General features: G+C 41.2%; 2 protein-coding genes across 2 annotated transcripts; one reads left to right on the plus strand and one right to left on the minus strand.

Annotated features, from left to right (window-relative positions):
- The first annotated feature begins 57 nt into the window (after positions 1 to 57).
- Positions 58 to 3,265, plus strand: pno1 (partner of NOB1 homolog). Its single transcript, XM_080849007.1, has 7 exons — positions 58 to 509; positions 814 to 963; positions 1,111 to 1,194; positions 1,414 to 1,474; positions 1,566 to 1,683; positions 1,794 to 1,864; positions 2,059 to 3,265. The coding sequence occupies exons 1-7, from the start codon at positions 318 to 320 to the stop codon at positions 2,124 to 2,126; spliced, it is 744 nt and encodes a 247-aa protein (XP_080705133.1). The 5' UTR covers positions 58 to 317; the 3' UTR covers positions 2,127 to 3,265.
- A 140-nt stretch (positions 3,266 to 3,405) lies between these two features.
- ppp3r1a (protein phosphatase 3, regulatory subunit B, alpha a) lies at positions 3,406 to 18,357 on the minus strand. The gene is made up of 6 exons (XM_080849008.1): positions 18,130 to 18,357; positions 12,529 to 12,568; positions 6,008 to 6,184; positions 5,145 to 5,204; positions 4,865 to 5,049; positions 3,406 to 4,550 (listed from the first exon to the last, which is right to left on the minus strand). The coding sequence occupies exons 1-6, from the start codon at positions 18,130 to 18,132 to the stop codon at positions 4,503 to 4,505; spliced, it is 513 nt and encodes a 170-aa protein (XP_080705134.1). The 5' UTR covers positions 18,133 to 18,357; the 3' UTR covers positions 3,406 to 4,502.
- Between the last annotated feature and the right edge of the window lie 1,134 nt (positions 18,358 to 19,491).

Raw genomic sequence — 19,491 nt, forward strand, 5'->3', positions numbered from 1 at the left:
TTCGGGACCCATTGCCGATTATAGCTGCCCACAAAGCTGCCATAATAAAATGGGAGGATAGACAAACATATAACGTGTTTCCTTGAGTTATGGAGCTTTGTAAGGTTTTCGAAATTCTAATGTTATCTTATATTTAATATCATATATAACTGGCTGTCTCTGTATTTTAACTGAATTAAGGCGAATGTCATTTAGTATATTGGCCTAAGACGGACACCTAACATGTCCTTTCAACATCATAGAGCATGGCTGCGTGACCAAGTAAATCATCTTCCTAAATAATTTTGCCATAAACCTGGTAATCGCCACCTTACAAGATGGACACTGAAACAAACAAAGCAACTGAAATGAGTTCTACGATGGACGATAACACGGATTCATTCGAAAAGGTTAAAACAAAAAAGTCTCAAAAGCGTAAACGTGAGATGGGGGCAATGGACATGGAATCAGAGGACACGATAGCAACAAAACGACCTCAATTCCCACCTATTTCGGGAGATAAACTAACGGTAGCGTACAATCCTTTACTTTGTCTACATTCCTTTCTGCTGTGTTTTAACAGTTTTTTGTATGATTTGTTTCGTGCTGCGTATATTGTCGATTACCAGCTGATTGTTGCTTCCACGTGCATCATGGGCTTTACGCATGCGCATAATCGCTTGTACATAAAGTTGAGTGTTGCTAACATTCATGCTAGACTCAATAAGTTAGAATATGAGTATGTCAGTTGTTTGCTTTCAAACTTAATATATATATAGCAGTGTTTTTTTTTTTAACGCAAACGCACATATTGCCCTCTGTCTCCTCACACAGGGTGGCACAGATGAGACGAGGAAAGTGCCTGTACCTGCACACCGCTATACACCCTTGAAAGAGAATTGGCTGAAGATTTTCACACCAATTGTTGAAAATTTACAACTTCAAGTCAGATTCAACCTCAAAACAAGAAATGTTGAGATAAAAGTAAGTCCCCTCCACTGCAGGCCATTTGCTATCCACTAATTCGTGATTTAATGTGTCTAACACTTAATGATTCTTCTGTAATTTTTAGATGCATATAAGCCTGTTACGATAGTGGGGATAACTGATCATAATATTATTTTTGTACAGACATGTAAAGAAACTCAGGACATCGGTGCCCTCACGAAGGCATCAGACTTTGTGAAAGCCTTTATCTTAGGATTCCAAGTTGAGGTAAATATAGCATTTAAATACAAATAGGAATATTACATTTTCTGTTTATTGTTTCATGAACTGTAATAATTAAGTGACTATTTATACCACTGTTTATTTTCAATAACTTAGTTGTGTATCCATGCTCGTTTGCTGAAAAAAGCCTCATTCTTTATGGCTGCTTGGATCAGCATGTGCCTAATGCTGCTGTTGTATTTCCATTCCCATGGTTACTCAAAGGATGCTCTAGCCCTCATCAGATTGGATGAACTCTTTCTGGAAACCTTTGATGTCACAGATGGTAAGTTGTGTCCAGATGCTGCTGCTGTTTCACTTGCTGGTTGTGTCGACTTCTTGCCCACCTCTCAATGTTTTATACCTTCTGTCACCAGTGAAACCCCTAAAAGGAGACCACCTATCTCGAGCAATTGGAAGAATAGCAGGAAAGGGAGGAAAAACGAAATTTACCATTGAGAATGTTACAAAGACTAGGATTGTGCTTGCGGACACGTGAGTATGATTTCCTCATCGGCTAAATGAAAGCCAGTACAATCTGTTTTCATATGTTGTGTCATTTTCTTTCAAAAAACATGAATATTATTATCCCCTGTGTTTTTCAGGAAGGTACACATACTTGGGTCTTTTCAAAATATTAAAATGGCACGGACAGCAATATGCAACCTAATCCTGGGTAAGTGGATGTGTGTTACTAATAGCTAATATATTGTGCATAATCAGTCAAAGGTGTAAAATAATTCAATTAAAAGTGAAATGTACTAATTTTTGCAGACATCACTACAGTATTTCTGTAGTGATTTGCTTTGGCAGTTTTGTGTTTGTTTGTTTGTTTGTTTGTTTGTTTTCAACTCCCTCTCTTCCCAACAGGGAGTCCACCATCAAAGGTGTACGGGAACATCAGGGCAGTTGCAAGCCGCTCAGCAGAGAGATTCTAACATGGAGAGGTTGTTTTGTCGCTTTTTCCTGTGAGTGTACCTGGGTGAGAACCAGACTTATCACCTACGAGGTGGACTCTGCCTCAACTATGTGGAAATGGGGGAAAAGATGCTCTGATTTCCAAACAACAATGGACTTTTTGTAACATATGCCTGAGTGGATTATGAAATCAAATAAATACCTATCGACTGGAGAAAAACAAGACACAGAGGTCCACAGTTTAACAGATTAAATGTTTCAAGTTTATTATTTTTTGTTGTCATACAGTATTAAGTCCAATAGTCCCACAGCATAAGATGCAGCATGCAGAGAAAGATAAAAACCCTAAAACCGAAACTTAATTCTTAAAAACTTACGCTTTTGCCCCCCGCCCCCCCCCCCCCCCACACACTCACTATGTACCCAATCCACCAAACTAAAAGTACAACCGAATAACTGAAACTTCAATTGGTTATACAGACAGTGAAGAGCTGGAACTGCATCTAACAAATATTTATGTACAAAAAAAAAGAAAAGAAAAAAAAATCCCCCTTTTGAAGCCCACTATGTGGCAGTTGACAGGATCAGATATGCAACTTTTGTGGAATTCAAGCATTTCAACGATCCAGGTGAGTATAAAAGTTACACTTAAGTAGGTTCACTTATGGTTATTACCAATTGTGTGTACACTTACCAAATTTTGGCAACATCCATATTAAACATTTGAATCGTTAATATATTATAAACATCACAATCAATGTGTAAACAATAGGAGCATTTCAAAATGGATTGACATGCATTAAGGGTCTCCATGTCATGCAAGCACAAGACGTCTCAGCCTGGTTTCCCCAAACAAACAGCTTTTTAAGAGTGTGCACCATGATTGTGACCGCTTAGTTCCACCTATCCTCAGTAGAACACCACTCCAGCTATGCCGTCATTTGTAAGAGGCTGAAGCACAGGAGAAGTCGTAATTTCACAGAATACAGTTTCTCATCTAACGTGTCCAATTATTTGGTTTTAAAGTGTGTTAGAAGTGTTCTCCCAACTAGTAACTTTCCTTGAGTGCTCACAACCAATTCTGGATTTTGTCCATTAGGGGAAAGAAAACTACTTTAAAAGCAAAAAAAAATAAAAAATATCCACATACAATCACGAAGTGTATTTTTCCATTGTACGTCTTTCATGCCAATATGTCAAGAGTACAGTTATTCCATTGCACTATATAGAAGAAACAACTGCAATTACTGTGCACAGCAACCCTTAAGAGGATGAACTGTATACACATGTACAGTTTTTCTCTGATGATCTGAAGAGGAGCCTATGTTGTTGTACCTAATATACATATATTGATTTATAAAAGAGGAAGAATCTGCCAGCAGTTTATGAATGAAAGCGCAACAAAAGATGCATTGGATTTCCAGAATTGGATATCAACACTTAACTTTTGGGTTTTGTGAACATCAACTGCATTCAAATGCAGTCAATTCTATAATAAAATACAAGTCCATAAAAACGTTCTTAATGGTTTTAATAGAAATTTCGCAACGTGTATTGGTCAATGATAAGCACTGGGGTGTGAGGTGAGGATGCAGACTGCTTGCGTACTGAAGTAAAGTGTGTTACAGGAACACTATAAAATGGCTAGGACGACACTTTTTTTTTGGCATCTAATTCTACTCTACTGTATCTGAAAGCAACACAAAGAAACCCATTACTCTGCAACAATATAAACAAGCGACAAAAGAATCTTAACAAGACTGGAAGCGAAATTAAATGTATCAAATCAAATCAAAACCTCATATTACAAAGTTTATAATAGAAAACAATTCCCACTGCCTTATCTGTTGCTTTGAAATGAAATTGCATTAACTTATGTCAATCATGCAATTGCAGTTTGTCTTCCAAAAAAAACGATGGTACAGTTTTCCTTAATTGATTAATTAAATATTCTGCTTGGCACATCACATCCTACAGTTATATTTTATGGATCAAGTATGTTAAGTTGCACCTCAGCTAACTGCTCATTTTCACCCTTAAAAAGCAAGACGTATTTTTTTTCTTAAAAGACGAGAACAAATAAATATATTTTTAAAAAATAACAATAAAAAAAAAGATATAAACAAGCCAAACTTCCTCCCTTCTCACCGTCAAATTGAGATGTTCTTACAAGACTAGCCACTGTTCAGTCTCTTAAAGTGCTACACCGGGGTTATTGACAGGAGAAAAGTTCAATAACTCAAGTTGGCTTCACGAGGCTCGTGTTAGAAGAAAGTGGCTTCACAGAGAAAATACTTCCATTTAAATACATAGAGAGCGACTGCCTGACATCTTGAGCTGATGGTCGGAGAGATGGAGAAGAAAGCGCGCTGTGTGGTGTGGGTCGGTCAGGAAGCTCACACGTCCACCACCATCTTTTTGTGTATGTCAAGGCCTCCAACAACCTAGGAAATAGAAAAAAGATACAAGCTAAAGATATGTAACATAAGCCAAAAAGACAACTGACTTGTCAGTGAATACGGTGTTATCTCAGAGTCATTGCGTGCTAGATCAATATTTGCATGACGAGTATCATCCAGTGAGATTCAGACCCATTCTCACAGCAGCTTCTTGTAATTTGGATCCCAGTTCAAATGATTATACCTGTCTGAGTACACTAGTGGCCAAAGCAAAGACCTCTGATGAAGATTGCACAGGCCATCACCACTGGGACACTTTACCTTCAAAGCACATAGTAAAAACTACAGAGAAAACTTACGGCACAAAACTCCTCGAAAGATATTCTCCCGTCTCCATCCTTGTCTGCATTTATAATGGTCTTGTCAACAATCTGCTGCAGCTGGGTGTCTTTCAGGTTGTTCCCAACCATCATTTTGAGCACCTGGAACAACTCCCCATTCGATATGTAGCCATCTTTGTCCATGTCATAGATTCTAAAAGCAACTGCGTGCATTAAGAGATGAGGAAAATGTTACATTAAGACATGTTTCAAGATCACCTAATGGCTGCTGATGAAATGGCTTTGACAAAGTACTTACACCGCAGCTTCATTTCCTTGTCTCCTTTCACACTGAACTGTGACACACCCTCAATAAATTCTGCAAGGTATGACAGTTTGGTTAGTGTCAGAGATTGTTGCGCCTAGTACAATGCCAGCTTGTCAATCAACCATAAACAAGGATAGTAATCAATCAATCTGCCAGAAGACAAAAGTATTTTTTACAATATGCAGGTATGTATGTACCTTGCTATTATGAATTATTTATTATGAGTGTAGTTCAGCTACTTTATTATGAATGTAGTTCAAATGGTCGGTACTGTCAGTACTTATCACTTTCATTTCATGTCATTTATCAAGGTTTCCTGAGAAAAGACACGCCGACGCAAACTGTGGGTTATTTCTTGCGATAAGAAGACAAACCTAGTCTATACTGGAGAGGACGCCTTCAGGGACAAAGTCCTAACCTCTTTCCCTGGCTATTGAGCTCCTTTTGTTAATCATGAAATGTGATTCAAATTGTGCAAAGGCTGTATATCAGTGAGGGACATTCCTGGACAAAAGCACAATGAGGCTGTTCAGGACTTAACGCCATGATTATGATGAATAAGCTTAAGACAAATGTGATTTAGAGGCATTTCCTGTACAATCTCAACAACAAAGTACATGCTGCAGAACAGTGTTTTATGAGCCTATAGCACCATAGCCATTGAAAACATGAAATTCTTCAGATACGGGTTATTAGCTTGGTGTATTCAACAGCGTTATTTAAGTTAGTCCCGAGTGTTTGGAGATAAGCTGAGTCTAACCAGATATGTTCCGCAGGGGGCCTTCAAATCAAACTAGGTACTAAGATTGTAAAATGAGTACAGACCAATGAATCAAATGAGAAACCGATCTTACCTTTGAAGTCAACTTCCCCGTTGCCATCTGTGTCAAATATATCTATGACCCTCTGCACCAAGGGGTTCTGTTGTAACTCCGGCAAGGACATAAACTCTTCAACACTCAGGGATCCTGAGTTATCCAGGTCGAGTTTCTTAAATCTCTTTCCTAGCCTCTTAATCTCATCAGCATCGACTGTGGAGATGAGAAGGGGAGAGAGAGAGAGAGAGAGAGAAAACAACAAAGAAAAAAAAACATCTATTGAGCAAAAGGGACAGATGCAAATTAAGCAACATTGAGCTTCCACACGCACCTTACTCCAAAGGGCTTGTAGCTTAGGGGTGACCACTCCTTTTTCCCTTCCAGCTACACAAGGGGAAACTGCCACATAAAAAGTGCCTAGCGGAAGGAGAAGAGCGCTCGGGTGTCCACTTACAGCCAAACATCAGAGGCTTTCCACCGCCACGGAACGTGTTACCCATCCCCGATAGTGCCTAACCGAGCGCGTTGGGCGTCCCAACCATACTGAGGCCAACTTCCTGCACTCCGCCACACTAGTGATGGTAAGCTCCTGAACCGCATACTTGGTTACTATAAGCTCTTTCACCGCCACCACGTGACCCCCATTCTCCCTCCTAGCTGCCTCCTTCAAAACTAATCAGTTCTCCAAGATACACCAATAAATCTTTACACAAACTACAGATAGGAGAGGTTGGACAGTGCAGGCTCACAGCTTAACGGCCTTATCTTAAGGAAAGACCAGGGCCGAGAACTCAGAGAGATAACCCGGCAAGAGGGTGTGGACTGGGGTATGGGCGGGAACAGACAGCTGAGAATGATAACCCTGGTAGTAATGCTTCTACTTCGACTGTATGGGCTTTCCCAGCCGGTTCCTCTGAGGCCAAGGTGCATGTCCTCGATGACTAAGTGGAGACATGCAAGAAAGATTATGTGCAAGGAGGATGAGTAGAGAGGAAACGGTCGCCTGGAGCACGTCTTAGTTATAAACCATTGGTTTTTGACCATTATGGGATACATTAGTTATGTAATCTTTGTTTCGATTTGGATAACACAAAGTATTGAACACATGAATCGAAAGATGCGTAGTGAATGCAAGCTTGGTTGTACACACTCCATAATGTATTTCATTACAGTCCTTTGTCTGCAAAGGTGTCTGCTTACACTGCTCAGGAGTGTTCATTTATGACTAACAACTTTGTGTTTACATGCAGAGAAAATCCTTACTTTGTATCAACATAGCAATTAATGACGTGTGACTTTTGTTGTGACACCATTTGCATTTCCTTATCAAAAGGGTTTCTGGCCAGGCCTTGGTGACATTCCCAAAGATTACAATATGGCCACTGCTAATAACAGATATCTAAAGTACACACAATAGTTACAACATCTTCAGCAGTGGCAGTGATAGCAGATGATATAGTATCACTTAAACAGCACAATGGATTCCACTTGAACAGCTTTCCTGATCTGAACGTTGCCTTTGTTTATGGGGCTAATACAGCTGAAAGCTGAATCATTCACAACCAACCAACCACTGTTACTAGGCAACAAGCTCTTTAAGGGTCTATATGTAAGGATGCATATGAACTAGCATGAAATATGTTCACGAGTAGGCCTACACCTGTAACTACTTGACCAGCATATCAGCATGAAAAACTGAGGCACAAATGGATCCAAATAATACCTTATTGTATCGAATGTTCTTTTAGACAAAACCGTCATTTTAAAAGCACCAGTGCGAAGGTGCCTACTGCACTAACCTCTCTATACAGCACTTAATCGGAGAGAATTACAGGTTACGGCTGTATGATAATCAACGTTTATGTGCCACAGCCAATTAAACTAATGAAAGGTTTCCAGTGTATTACACCGCCGCCTGTAATTACACATGATCAGCACAACGTCTCCATCGCCATAGCTCCTTCATGATGCCAGAGGATGGAGCTACACCTGCTGATGCCCTCTTGCTACGTGAATGATTGGTATGCCTAGAACATTGATGTTTGTACATTTGAAATGATAAACATCCTCTTACATCCACTCACCAGGGAGGTGAAAAACTATAATGGATGTCTTAATATCTTTGAAATATAAGTGTGATTCAAGACTGTTTTTACCCTTTCTGAACACTGACACCGCTTTTTGAGTAAGCTAGGATGATTACTAGGGGTTTTTCTCTGTCAAGAAACGAGATGCAGATAAACTGCTTACAAATGTAACAGGCTTAGATAGAGCTGATCATCCAATTCCACCTGATCGTCAGCAGGTGCCGCCGTCGAGCAGAGAGCTGGGTTGGAACAATCGGTTGGAACCGAGTCTCAAGGCCCAAGATGTACAGTGTATACCAATGCTCTATGGGTGTCAACCTGACATCATACTTCTCTCAGTTGATACTAAGCTTGCCACTCCAGTCTGGAGGTACACTGAGCAGAGCACATTTTCTTTCTTTAGCATAAAACCATATTTCTATTAGTTTTCACAGAACTTCTGGATAGCTGAGCTTAACATGAAAACAGCTGATTACGTCCTTCTCTCTCTGTCTTCAACTCTCTCCCCCGAAATTACTCTTTCCTTGCCATATGCATAATTCCTTCCTCCCAAAATGTTGCCGTAACAGAATCTCTAATGTGTATCTTCATACCTAGCCTACTTGCATGACTGGAGAATGAGAAGCATTTGGTCTTGATGTCATCTAATAAGAGTCCCATTGAGCCCCGCCCCCCTCTCCCTGACTCCTGCTATTATAGCGGCTATAATTGACCCCAGGTTTAGACTGGACCTGATAAATTTAACAGCTTCCAACGGTGCCCCGTCAAAGCCCTCCTCTCTGAAACACGTCTATGCTAAGCTACGTTATCACTCACCCTCTCTTTTTAATTCTGATGAGCTAGTGTGAGGGGAGAAGCCATTGTTATTTTTAGTGATGTGGTCACGAGAAACCCCTCCCCCCACACCGCCCCCACCCTTGTCGGTGCTCACCCCCACCAACAGGGAAGCCCCTAGCAACATGGGAACCCAACTAGCAGGCTAGGTTTATTTTTGGCAGCTGTAGGCAGAGCAAAATAGGTTTAGCCACTCTTGGCTGGCTGAAAAATCCACGTTACCACACATACAGTTTCATAACTAGGCCACTGGTGTTGTCCATGATCTCCATAATCCTCAGGTAGTGAGAATGACTATTTGAGATTCTCTCTCTCATTTGCGATAGACACAGAGAGAAAAGACTGATTCCCTTTCTACTATGAACTTATGGTGTGTTCCCTACCAACGTCATCGATGAGGACAAATATATCACTCAAGCCAGATAAGTGAAATGCATCTGCAGCACTTAACATCCAGGCTCCAAACGAGGCTCAATCTCTTAAGCCTGCCTGAGTCCACTGGAACAGAGCTCCTCTGTCAGGCAGAACAGGTGAGACTTTCACACGGCCACATGGAACATATCAAATATGCCTCAGGTGCCCCTAGATAAACAAAGCTCCTATTTTTGCACGTTTCTGCGTTTAAGACTCTGGCTAACCCTGTTGGTGAGCTAAGAAACAAAATGCAGAGCATATAAAAAGGGCATCAAAGCATTCCTTCAAATGTGTAGGTACTCCCGCATCTTCCGTTGAACCGAAGACCATAATTCAATATCATTTACTGAGCATCTTCTCAACTCTATCCACGAAGCAAATAATCTGAAATGCCAAACTTTTAAAAACAGCTCAGAATTTCAACTGTAACATTTTCAGCACCGAAAGCCTTGATTGGCTGCAGCCCCTCCACTGGTCAGCCGTAACCGTGGTAACAAGGCCCGCTCTCACTAGATGAGGGACAAAGGATCACAGACAGTGAGATCCAGTGCTTAAGAGCAACAGGCTTGAGCCACAATGTCCGTGCCGCTAGCGAGCCTGGCTGACACGAGCCTGTCTGTGCGCTTGATGGGCCGAACAGCTGTCCTGACAGCACAGGGCTGGAAATAATCTCAGACTGCTGAGGTCCCCGAGGCGGCCAGTTCATCTGAATGCCGTGTGGCTGCCCCACTGAACTGAGCACGGCCGTGCAAACCAAACCCCCAGGCATGCACAGGTCTGGGCTAGGCACCCCCAAGCCCTACCCTAGGCCACCTTCACACAGGCCTTTGCAGCTAATTTGCAGAATGCTAGCCAAGCTTATGTTTGAAGTGCTGTCAGTGGGTGCAGCGGCATCAGTGATGCTAGCTGGGCAGCTATAGTTGGGAGGACTGTGTGTTGGCTATGGCAATGTCCTTCTGGTCCTCTGAAAGTTGATGCAATGGCTGCAGTGATGTGAGTGTCTCTGTGTGCATGTGTTTGTAATGAGAACATTGCTCTGTGAGGTGTGGGCGATGTCACAAGGTTTCCCCTCTGCAGACCCTTTTCTGTTGCTTTTACATGCAGTACTTGTAGCGGTAGGATAGCAATATTCTTGTTTCCTTACAAATATGTAATCTTCTTCACCTCTCCATTGAACTCATACATGCCTTCTATATTCCCTTTTATTTCTGCTGTGCCTTCTTAAGTGACTCTCATCCTCTGACTCTCTCCATTAAAGGAGCCATGTACTTTTTTTTGGTTTCCAAATCCTGCCGGGTATTGCCGAGAGGTTGGAGGCCTCTGGTGTCATGAGCCATGACTGTAAAGCCCGAAGTGAATTTAGCGTAGCGAGCGAGTGAGGGCTCAGTCCGGGGGGGATGGTGCTCGCTGTCTCACAGCTCATTAAGAGGTACACTTGGGCCTCATGAACACCTGATCCGCTCGACAGTTTAAACATGCGTTTATAGGCCACGCTAGAGAGCTGAGTCAGCCAACGGAGAGGTTCTGGCTAGGGATGTAACGATACACTCGATTTGATTCACATTACTATGTTTATGGTTCGATTCCTTCACAATATTTTAAAGATAATTAATTTAACAGATGGACGTATTTTTCGATGCATTAACAATCATGGACTGCTGTTGTCTTTTTGCACCATTAAACCAAATATAATGACTGCTTGACCCAAGAAGAATTAAAAAATAAATAGTCTCAAGACATAAAATAATATTAAATTGAATGGGACTGTCTGTATCAGCCAACGTTCATATGACATTATGAAAATTGCACTTCACCAGCCAACACTCAAATTTAGCTACAAGTGTGGCTTAGAGATACTGACATCCTTGAAAACCAGGGCTGGTTTTAGGTTACAGACTGAGTGCATGTATGACATTATGCTGTATTCAGGCTCTAGTGCCTTAAGTAGAAATCGAAGACCATCGTTGTTGACTACCAATAATGGTGTCATTTATTTAATGATAAAATCTTAAAGGAGAAGTTTGGACTTTGAGCACTTTCTTTCTCCCATCCCCTGACTGGAATTTGTCATTGCGATAACATTGTTTAGGATTTTGCATCATTACGTATTAGCGTGGTTGATAGTTTTCTCTATAGTGTTTGCATAGCCTACCATCTTCATTTTGTCAGTTAATGTGTCACCGTTCACCTGTTTAGTGAATGGAAAGCCTAAACGCTACCATCCTTCTGATTACAATTTAAATGTCAGCTCCTGTCACACTCACTAGGTTTCACGTTGACGCTGCAACTCTGCTACCGAAACCTCTCTGTCAATGACTGAAAGATGTGAAACATAACACCTCGATTGGAATGTTCGTTTGAGTTAGGACTGAATTAGATATTGTGCACTGGTAACACAAAACATGATACAGGGGACTACTTTACTTTCATGTTATATTGGCCTATTTATTTAGCCTACTACTAATGATGCATTAATGTTTGTGAGTGAGTGAGTGTTTTTTTGTGCATGTCTACACATTTTAAAATCAAATGTATGTTTAGTGATATTACAAAATAATATATGGTTAGAGCTGACAATCACAACTGTCCAACTTATATGATGCTTTTTTTTTTACCAACGCAATATATCGTACAATTAATCGTTCCAGTCCTAGTTCTGGCTCAGGGCCAGGGACAATTTAATCATCCGACTCGAATTAAGAGTCTTCTCCTGCGCGCGACCTACTGATAGGCCAAGAAACCAATTAAAAACATGCATCCCGGCTAAAAATAAGCGTGGCTCCCTGCTAGACCTGGGGCTGACCTTTACGACTGCCGGGAATTTTTAGCCCGGGCAAAACGGGTCTCCCCTTTAGTCGTCTCATCTTTCCCTTTAACCTCTGGTGAGACTTGTAATAACCAAATGCCCCCTGCCTGCAGGGCGGATCCACCCAGACTGATTTATGTACTTTTATTATTTTCATCACACTTTTGTTTGGTCTTAATATTTGCTTGTCTAACTCAGAGGACAGATCACATTTCTAAATCTAGAGGGGAACCTTTGAGTATCTGGAGTCGAGTATCTGGAGTATCTAAACGTAAGGGTTTTGGATAGTCAATTGTCAACTTATGAAAGTGAGCAAGCAGATATTAAATATCCCAATCACAAACACACAAATTACTACCCATCATCGTACCTTACCCAATCAAACACAGATGGCAGTTATTAATAAAACTACTTACAATGTGTGCACATCTCCAGGGGGTAGCTTGCTTCATTTCCCTGTTAGAGAGAAAAAGAGAAAGAGAGAGAGAGAAGTCATTATTGTCACTGTTTTGAGGTCATACAGTAAAATCATGTAGTGGATAATTCAGGAAGTAGTGTGAGGACAGAGGGGACCAGAATATCGCTGTGCTCTAGCTTCTGCAGGCACCCTTGTGCCAAATACTGAAATGGCACAGTAGGTTTTGCAAATCTTAGAAGAACATTCATATTTTAGTGCTTAGCGTATGAACTTGTCAAAAGACAGGAAACCTGACAGACCTGAAACCAGAAACACACACACACACACACACTCATGCGTGCCCAAATGCATGCATGCACACACGCACACATGCACACACAGATACAAATCATCAACGCCAATGGACGTCTTATAGAAATAGAAAGGACCTCCGCCATGCACTGAGAATAGTCATGAGATGGTCTTCAGATATCTCAGACATGCAGCTATGACAAGGCCCTGTGGGGGCTGACTCCTCTGGAGCAACTGACAACTTGACGAGCACGCTGAAGTCCCAGCTCACGTTACCACGGTGATGACTCAGGAGAAGACGGCAAGGACTAGAGTATCAATTATTAAATTCAGCACTCATCATAACTGAGAAGCCAAAAGAGTAAAGGTTGGTAGAAGAGAGTGGAGAAAATCTTGGATGGTTAATCTACTCATTTAACTAGAATGACAACTGAATGGGTGCACTACATGAAGTATCACAGAAACTATGAAAACAATGCAATAATAGCGTGTGTTCGCAATTCCCACAAACAAAACATCCTCATACATTTTAAACATGAATGACCATGTCAGAATGATTAATAACCGGTTTAGAATTTCTGAATCTATGTTAAAGCCCAGAGCACAACAAAACACTTTACAAGCAAACCCAACTTTTAACCTGATCACCCCAACATTCTCTGTTTCCAACTGTTGATGACTTTCGATACAACACAATCACTAGCACTAACACTAATAAAAGTTCATGGCCTTATTACCATGGTCAGTTTTAGGGCGATAGGCAAATTAAACAAAATAGTGTTCTGTGCTTGGGTAACACCCTGACAGCGAGATTTCAGTTACACACACGCACAACTTGTTATGTATAGATGCAATCGGCTAATCCTGGAATCTGGCAGCATGCAGTGATGGTTTATCACAAAAGGTAGATTTCTGTAATGAGAACCCTACTTGCCATTTCCACTTAGGGGGCCATTTTGTTCTATTCAAACCACTTAAAAAAAAGAACATTTGAAGACACTTGGTGAGGTCCAAACATGGGGTCCAGTGCTCGACTACTACCTTGATTGATGTGACATCCATAATCAGACTCATTGGCTGGAGTACCAGATATATGCAGATATCATGGATATTTACTGGAAGGGCCTCAGTCCGTGCACATTTATGGTCCTCAGTGCCTGGAACTATTGTGCTGGAAAGTAATTCTAGCATAAAAATGTGAAACTTTGCTTCAAATGATGCCATTTTCCGCTTTCATTTGCCATCTTGCCTATATCTGGGACTTATTTTTTTGTTTACTTTGGGTAACCAGGAGAGATGGGTAAAGGCTGCACAACATTATTTTTACCATATCATAATTCTCACAAGTTGTTTTATTCACAAACCACACTCATTCTGAATATTGGTTGTTCAGTATCTTGATATATTCAGATGTATTAAGATGTTTCATTGATCGATGTCGATTTACTAGACACATGCCTAGTGGCCTTCAAATCAATAATATGTATAGTGGCACCCTGACGGTTACAATATGTAGATAATTATCAAAAATCTAAATGTTTGTAGACCAACCACAATACGGTAGTAAGGTTTTTAAGATGTTAAGATGTGTTCTATGTCTCTTGATTTGTTTTGCTTCAGGTGTTTAGATGCTTTTGTTTACACTGCAGAAGACGCAGAAGGAAAAAAAACGATTGGAATTTAAAGGCCTGAAAAAGGTAAACAATATAATTTGAATGCACAGGAATCTTGGGATACAGATTTTAGACTATTTAAATATACACGGTATAACACAGGGTATAACACAAAAATACATTTTTCAGCTTAACATCTGAGAGAATCATCCATAAATATCTAAAGGTGCCTAACTGCTTGGCAGCCACTCAGTGCAGTGGTAAATCTGCATCCCCTCCTCTGCAATCCCACCATCGAACACTGCAGTGTTTTGCTGTGGCCACTCACATGAGAGATAGAGAGATAGAGAGAGAGAGGGAGAGAGAGTGGGACAGAGAGGGAGAGGGAGAGAGAGTGGGACAGAGAGAGAGGGAGAGAGGGCCCGTCTGCACGTGACCTACAGTGTGGAGTTTCCCCATCCAGGGGATTTCTGCCTGAGTGATGCTTGTTGCCTCGCTACTGCAGCGGCCCAGGCCCAGTGGGCAGCAGGGAGAGAGGCGTGCCCGATGAGCCGAGGGCTAAACAGACCCAACATCCAGTGTTTCCCCGAACCAGACTTCTCAAATGCCAAAAGGCGATTATTACACAGTACATGCACTGGTCACCTCTGCGTTCTTAGCTTCAGATGGTGAAAGCTTACAAAACACTGTTTAATGTATAGTCAGGGATTTATTTGTCAAAAACAAAAGCATGGTGCCACCCTTTTCATGCCATAAACAGTTTATAGCAAAATATGTCAACGGAAGAATAACTGGGATGTCTTGAAAGCACTTTTGATAAGATCAGAGTAAAACCAATCTTTTTTTGTTTTTAGTTTATCAGACCAAATCCTTCCAACACAAACTAACATATTATCCCCACTGCAGTGTCAACACATGGCAGACTAGGCAGAAATCACCCTGCTCATGTGACTATTGGTTGTTGTTTACATCTCAGTGTGACCACATCATTTCCAGTGGGACACTGTTATATTTCTAAGGGTTATCCTGACCCGAAAATAACCCTCCTGTTGCCCAACTGAAAATCCCATGAGCGCAATATTAAACCTGCAAATGGGATCAAAGGCACTGAGGAGATGTTTGCAGCAGCCAGTGTACAGTGCTGAAATACTCACACAGAGCTCCTTCACGTACCTTTTCAACACTAAACCTTTTCAGCTCAGCCTTGAGTACCTGCTGTGAATACACAATATCTCCTACCATCAAGATTTAAAAAAAGAATAAAACGTACAACACAGAATAAAATATGGATGTGCTCAGTGACACTGCATGGCCATTCGCTGTTTTTGCTGGTTGCTAGTTTAACCTTCGGCCTAAGACGTAATGACTTAAGGTAAAGGAGATTGTGGGTTTAGGATTACTGTTACATCCTAGCCTGTGGTTCTCTCATGAATAATATGTTGGCTGTCAAAATAAAATTAGTCTCAAAGTGAGGGTAAGAGTTAAAAATAACTGGATTTACTTTGCTTTATATGTCTGAAGAATAAGCTTGTGATGATCTGAATGTGACAGAATGTAAAGTAGATCGTGGGGACTGGATGGAAATTGCTTTTGTAGTGCTGATAAATAATGCATTATTTTTTCAGAATCAATTAGACCACAAAACAATTTTGTAAGTCGTGGCAATGACCCATCCAATCTGCTTTTGATGTATACAATTTTCAGATGACCATGATCTTAAGAGCCCATCTAGCATCATTAATATTCATTTTTTTGCATGGTTTAAACTCCAAATAGGTGAATGATTATGGAAATGAATTAGTAAGCTGTTCCTTTGATATTCATATCTCTGGGAGATGAGATTCTGCTAACAGAGTGAGTAGGTGAGTGAGTGAGTGTGTGTGTGTGTGTGTGTGAGTGAGAGAGAGAGCGTCGTTGTGCATGAATAAGGCATTTCTGACAGCCAAAAAAGTAAACATACAGTTCTTAAGCATGGTTATCAATGTCAACATCTCTCAAAGTCTTTTTTGAATCCAGTATGACAGCTCAAAGGCCTCTTTTTTCTACTCCAATTGTCAATGAATGTCAGTGAAAGGGGTATGACTAACCATGCATATTGATCTAATCTGTTGGTTCACTCTCAAGATACTGTATACCAAGTAGCCAGTTGCCTGAATGACCCAGTGCCTCTGCCTGGCTGACACCTCTGTTGAACATAGTTCCCTGTGCATTTTGTTTGTCTTCACCCTATGTAAAGTGTCTTTGAGTACCTAGAAAAGCGCTATATAAAATTAAAGTATTATTATTATTAATTTACTGTGACTAGAATGTATAGGCCTAGGCACATATTATCCTGTGACAGGGACAACTTTGACCTGGCCACCCCATTCCGTCTTTTCTATCAAACTGTTTGACTGACTGACTGGGTCACTTTTAACCACAGATCTTTGGGGGCTAAATGTATTGGACAGCCTTATTCTTCAGTGATTAGTGACAGAGCATTACTGTTTCTCTCGACTTGTGGTAATACAGATGTAAACGTTAGTGTCTTCAGATTATTTAGGCTGAATTTTCTTGATGACCTCCAAGACTGAAGACTTCCTTTACTCCTGTAACATATAGTTCAACATGTAATCACCTGAGTGCCTTGATATCTACACGTGTGCAGAACTCTTTTGGGAGACCTAAACTAAACCCCCATAAGGAGTGATACAGAACCACTTAGCAATGATATTGGATCAAGCCAAACTGAGCCAAGATCATTTTACGATACCAAAACACTCATAGTCCCGTGTCTTGCTGTGAGAATGTATTATCCCAACACAACTGTATGCAAGATGTAGCCTACCTGTAGCATATGTAGATATAGATGTAGCAGACTTAACTAAATGACGGACTCACAACCTGTCACAGACCAGGCTACAAACAACTACGCATACCTGTTGGAGTTCAGTTGGAATGTAGGCTTATCAATATTAAACCAGTATTAGGTCCAATGAAGTCATTACAAATACATACATCTCCGACCAATGACTTTGATTCATTTTAAACTTCAGAAGAAGTACAGAGCTTATATGAATGAATAACGATTGGTTACAGCCAGAGCCATAGAAAACTGGTTACAGCCTAACGCTAAAGGCTTTTACGTAAACATTCGGTGTTTGACACACTGTTGCTTCATTGCGTGTATTAGGGTACTGGTTCATTATCGAGACTGTGACATAATTTTAAGTAACATTTTAACACATTATGTAAGTCTGTGATGCTGTTTTTGGTCTTTAAGACCACGGACTTTGCACACTTATTGGAATCATGCAACATAGTTCCAAGAGGGAGAAAAAAACATCAATAGCTGTTTCTATTTCTATTCCTTGTTGCTCACGATTAGTCCAAGGCTTTGTCGCGACCAACAGGATGCGACTGAATTAGCCTTACTATAGCCTGCTTAACTGTTAGGATACCACTTTGAAGGGGAAAATAGTACAGCATTATCTGGGCCACAGTGACGATAGCTACGTTACACAAAGGTGGAGAATTACAAGGAAATTGGTATCTCCGCCCGACCAACCCTGTGCGTCCCTTTTGTATATACATAGACATTACAGGGTATGCGATTCCCACTCCGAAATGTCAAGAAGGGCATGCAGCGTCTTGACATTTTATGTCATGACACACCAAGCTTCTTTTTCAAGTAGTATAACACAAGCAGCCCTTACCATCTTGCCGGTTGGACGATGAAACGCCTACCAAGAGATGTGCAGAGGTGCCAAACGACAGATTTCGCCAAGGGTGGAACGTCGGCCTTCTGGAGCCACGCAGTAGCTGATATTTGCGTATTTACACGGGTGTGTTTTTGGTTCGCCACTCGCTCTCTTTCGCCGGGCGTTTCACTGCAGTGACTTGGGGAGACCCGTAGGGAGGGGTCTGTAGAGCGGAGCAGAGGAGTCTCGGTTGGAGAAGAGAGGTTGAAGGCAGAGAAGGGGTGGTAGAGAGGGGGAGGTGCAAATACTACAGTACATCCGGGAACTTTTTTCTTACCACGCTCTTGCATGCGCACATCTCAGAATAACGACTACCCATTGCATACGTGCGTAATATGTTTCAGCGTTTGCATAGCCCAGCAAAAGGCCACTAATGAATAAACACATTCTACCAATTCTGTCGGTTGCATCGTGCAGCGTTATGGTCTGCATTACTGTCTTTGATATTTATATATTTATTAACCCGTGCAGTTAATGATCTTGAGGCTGGTCATATTAAGCTCCAAATTAACTTTCATTTGAATAAATGTAGGCTAACGTTATATGTGCTTGAGCAGCCAGATTATCGATGCATCCGGATGCTCCGTACTTTCCCTCCTGCTCCCATGAAATTCCTATTCGACCAGTATGTCTACATTAAGTAGTAGTTATTTATTTATCCTGCCGACATTATAGGCCTGACACTGTTTACAGACCCAATCCAGCATTTCATTTAGAATTTTGCATCATGTCGATCCACCAGCACCATCTGTAGATGGTTTGTCAGTACTGCGTTTTTCTTCCACAACAGTGGAACTACATCTCAGACTGGCCCATCACGTAAGAGTAGTCCTCACCATAGACATACATAGGTCTATGTCTATGGTCCTCACACCTGATGCTCACTGATGGCTCAGACTGACCCATCACGTAAGAGTAGTGCTCACCATAGACATATATAGGTCTATGGTCCTTACACCTGAGGCTCACTGATGGCTCAGACTGACCCATCACGTAAGAGTAGTCCTCACCATAGACATACATAGGTCTATGTCTATGGTCCTCACACCTGATGCTCACTGATGGCTCAGACTGACCCATCACGTAAGAGTAGTCCTCACCATAGACATACATAGGTCTATATATGTCTATGGTCCTCACACATGAGGCTCACTGATGGCTCAAACTGACCCATCACGTAAGAGTAGTCCTCACCATAGACATAGGTCTATATATGTCTACGGTCCTCACGCATGAGGCTCACTGATGGCTCAAACTGGCCCATCACGTAAGAGTAGTCCTCACACATGATTCTGCAAATACAAGTAGCTTAAGTAA

Source organism: Sprattus sprattus (assembly GCF_963457725.1).
Source record: "Sprattus sprattus genome assembly, chromosome: 12".
NCBI classification, from domain to species: domain Eukaryota; kingdom Metazoa; phylum Chordata; class Actinopteri; order Clupeiformes; family Clupeidae; genus Sprattus; species Sprattus sprattus.

Excerpts from the sequence above, each read along its gene's own strand:
- pno1 (XM_080849007.1), top strand. The coding sequence starts at position 318 with ATGGACACTGAAACAAACAAAGCAACTGAAATGAGTTCTACGATGGAC. Across the intron at positions 1,475-1,565 it reads AACCTTTGATGTCACAGATG|TGAAACCCCTAAAAGGAGAC; the intron begins GTAAGTTGTGTC and ends TTCTGTCACCAG. Across the intron at positions 1,865-2,058 it reads AATATGCAACCTAATCCTGG|GGAGTCCACCATCAAAGGTG; the intron begins GTAAGTGGATGT and ends TCTTCCCAACAG.
- ppp3r1a (XM_080849008.1), bottom strand. Across the intron at positions 5,050-5,144 it reads CAAGGAAATGAAGCTGCGGT|TTGCTTTTAGAATCTATGAC; the intron begins GTAAGTACTTTG and ends TAATGCACGCAG. Across the intron at positions 4,551-4,864 it reads CTTTCGAGGAGTTTTGTGCC|GTTGTTGGAGGCCTTGACAT; the intron begins GTAAGTTTTCTC and ends TCTATTTCCTAG.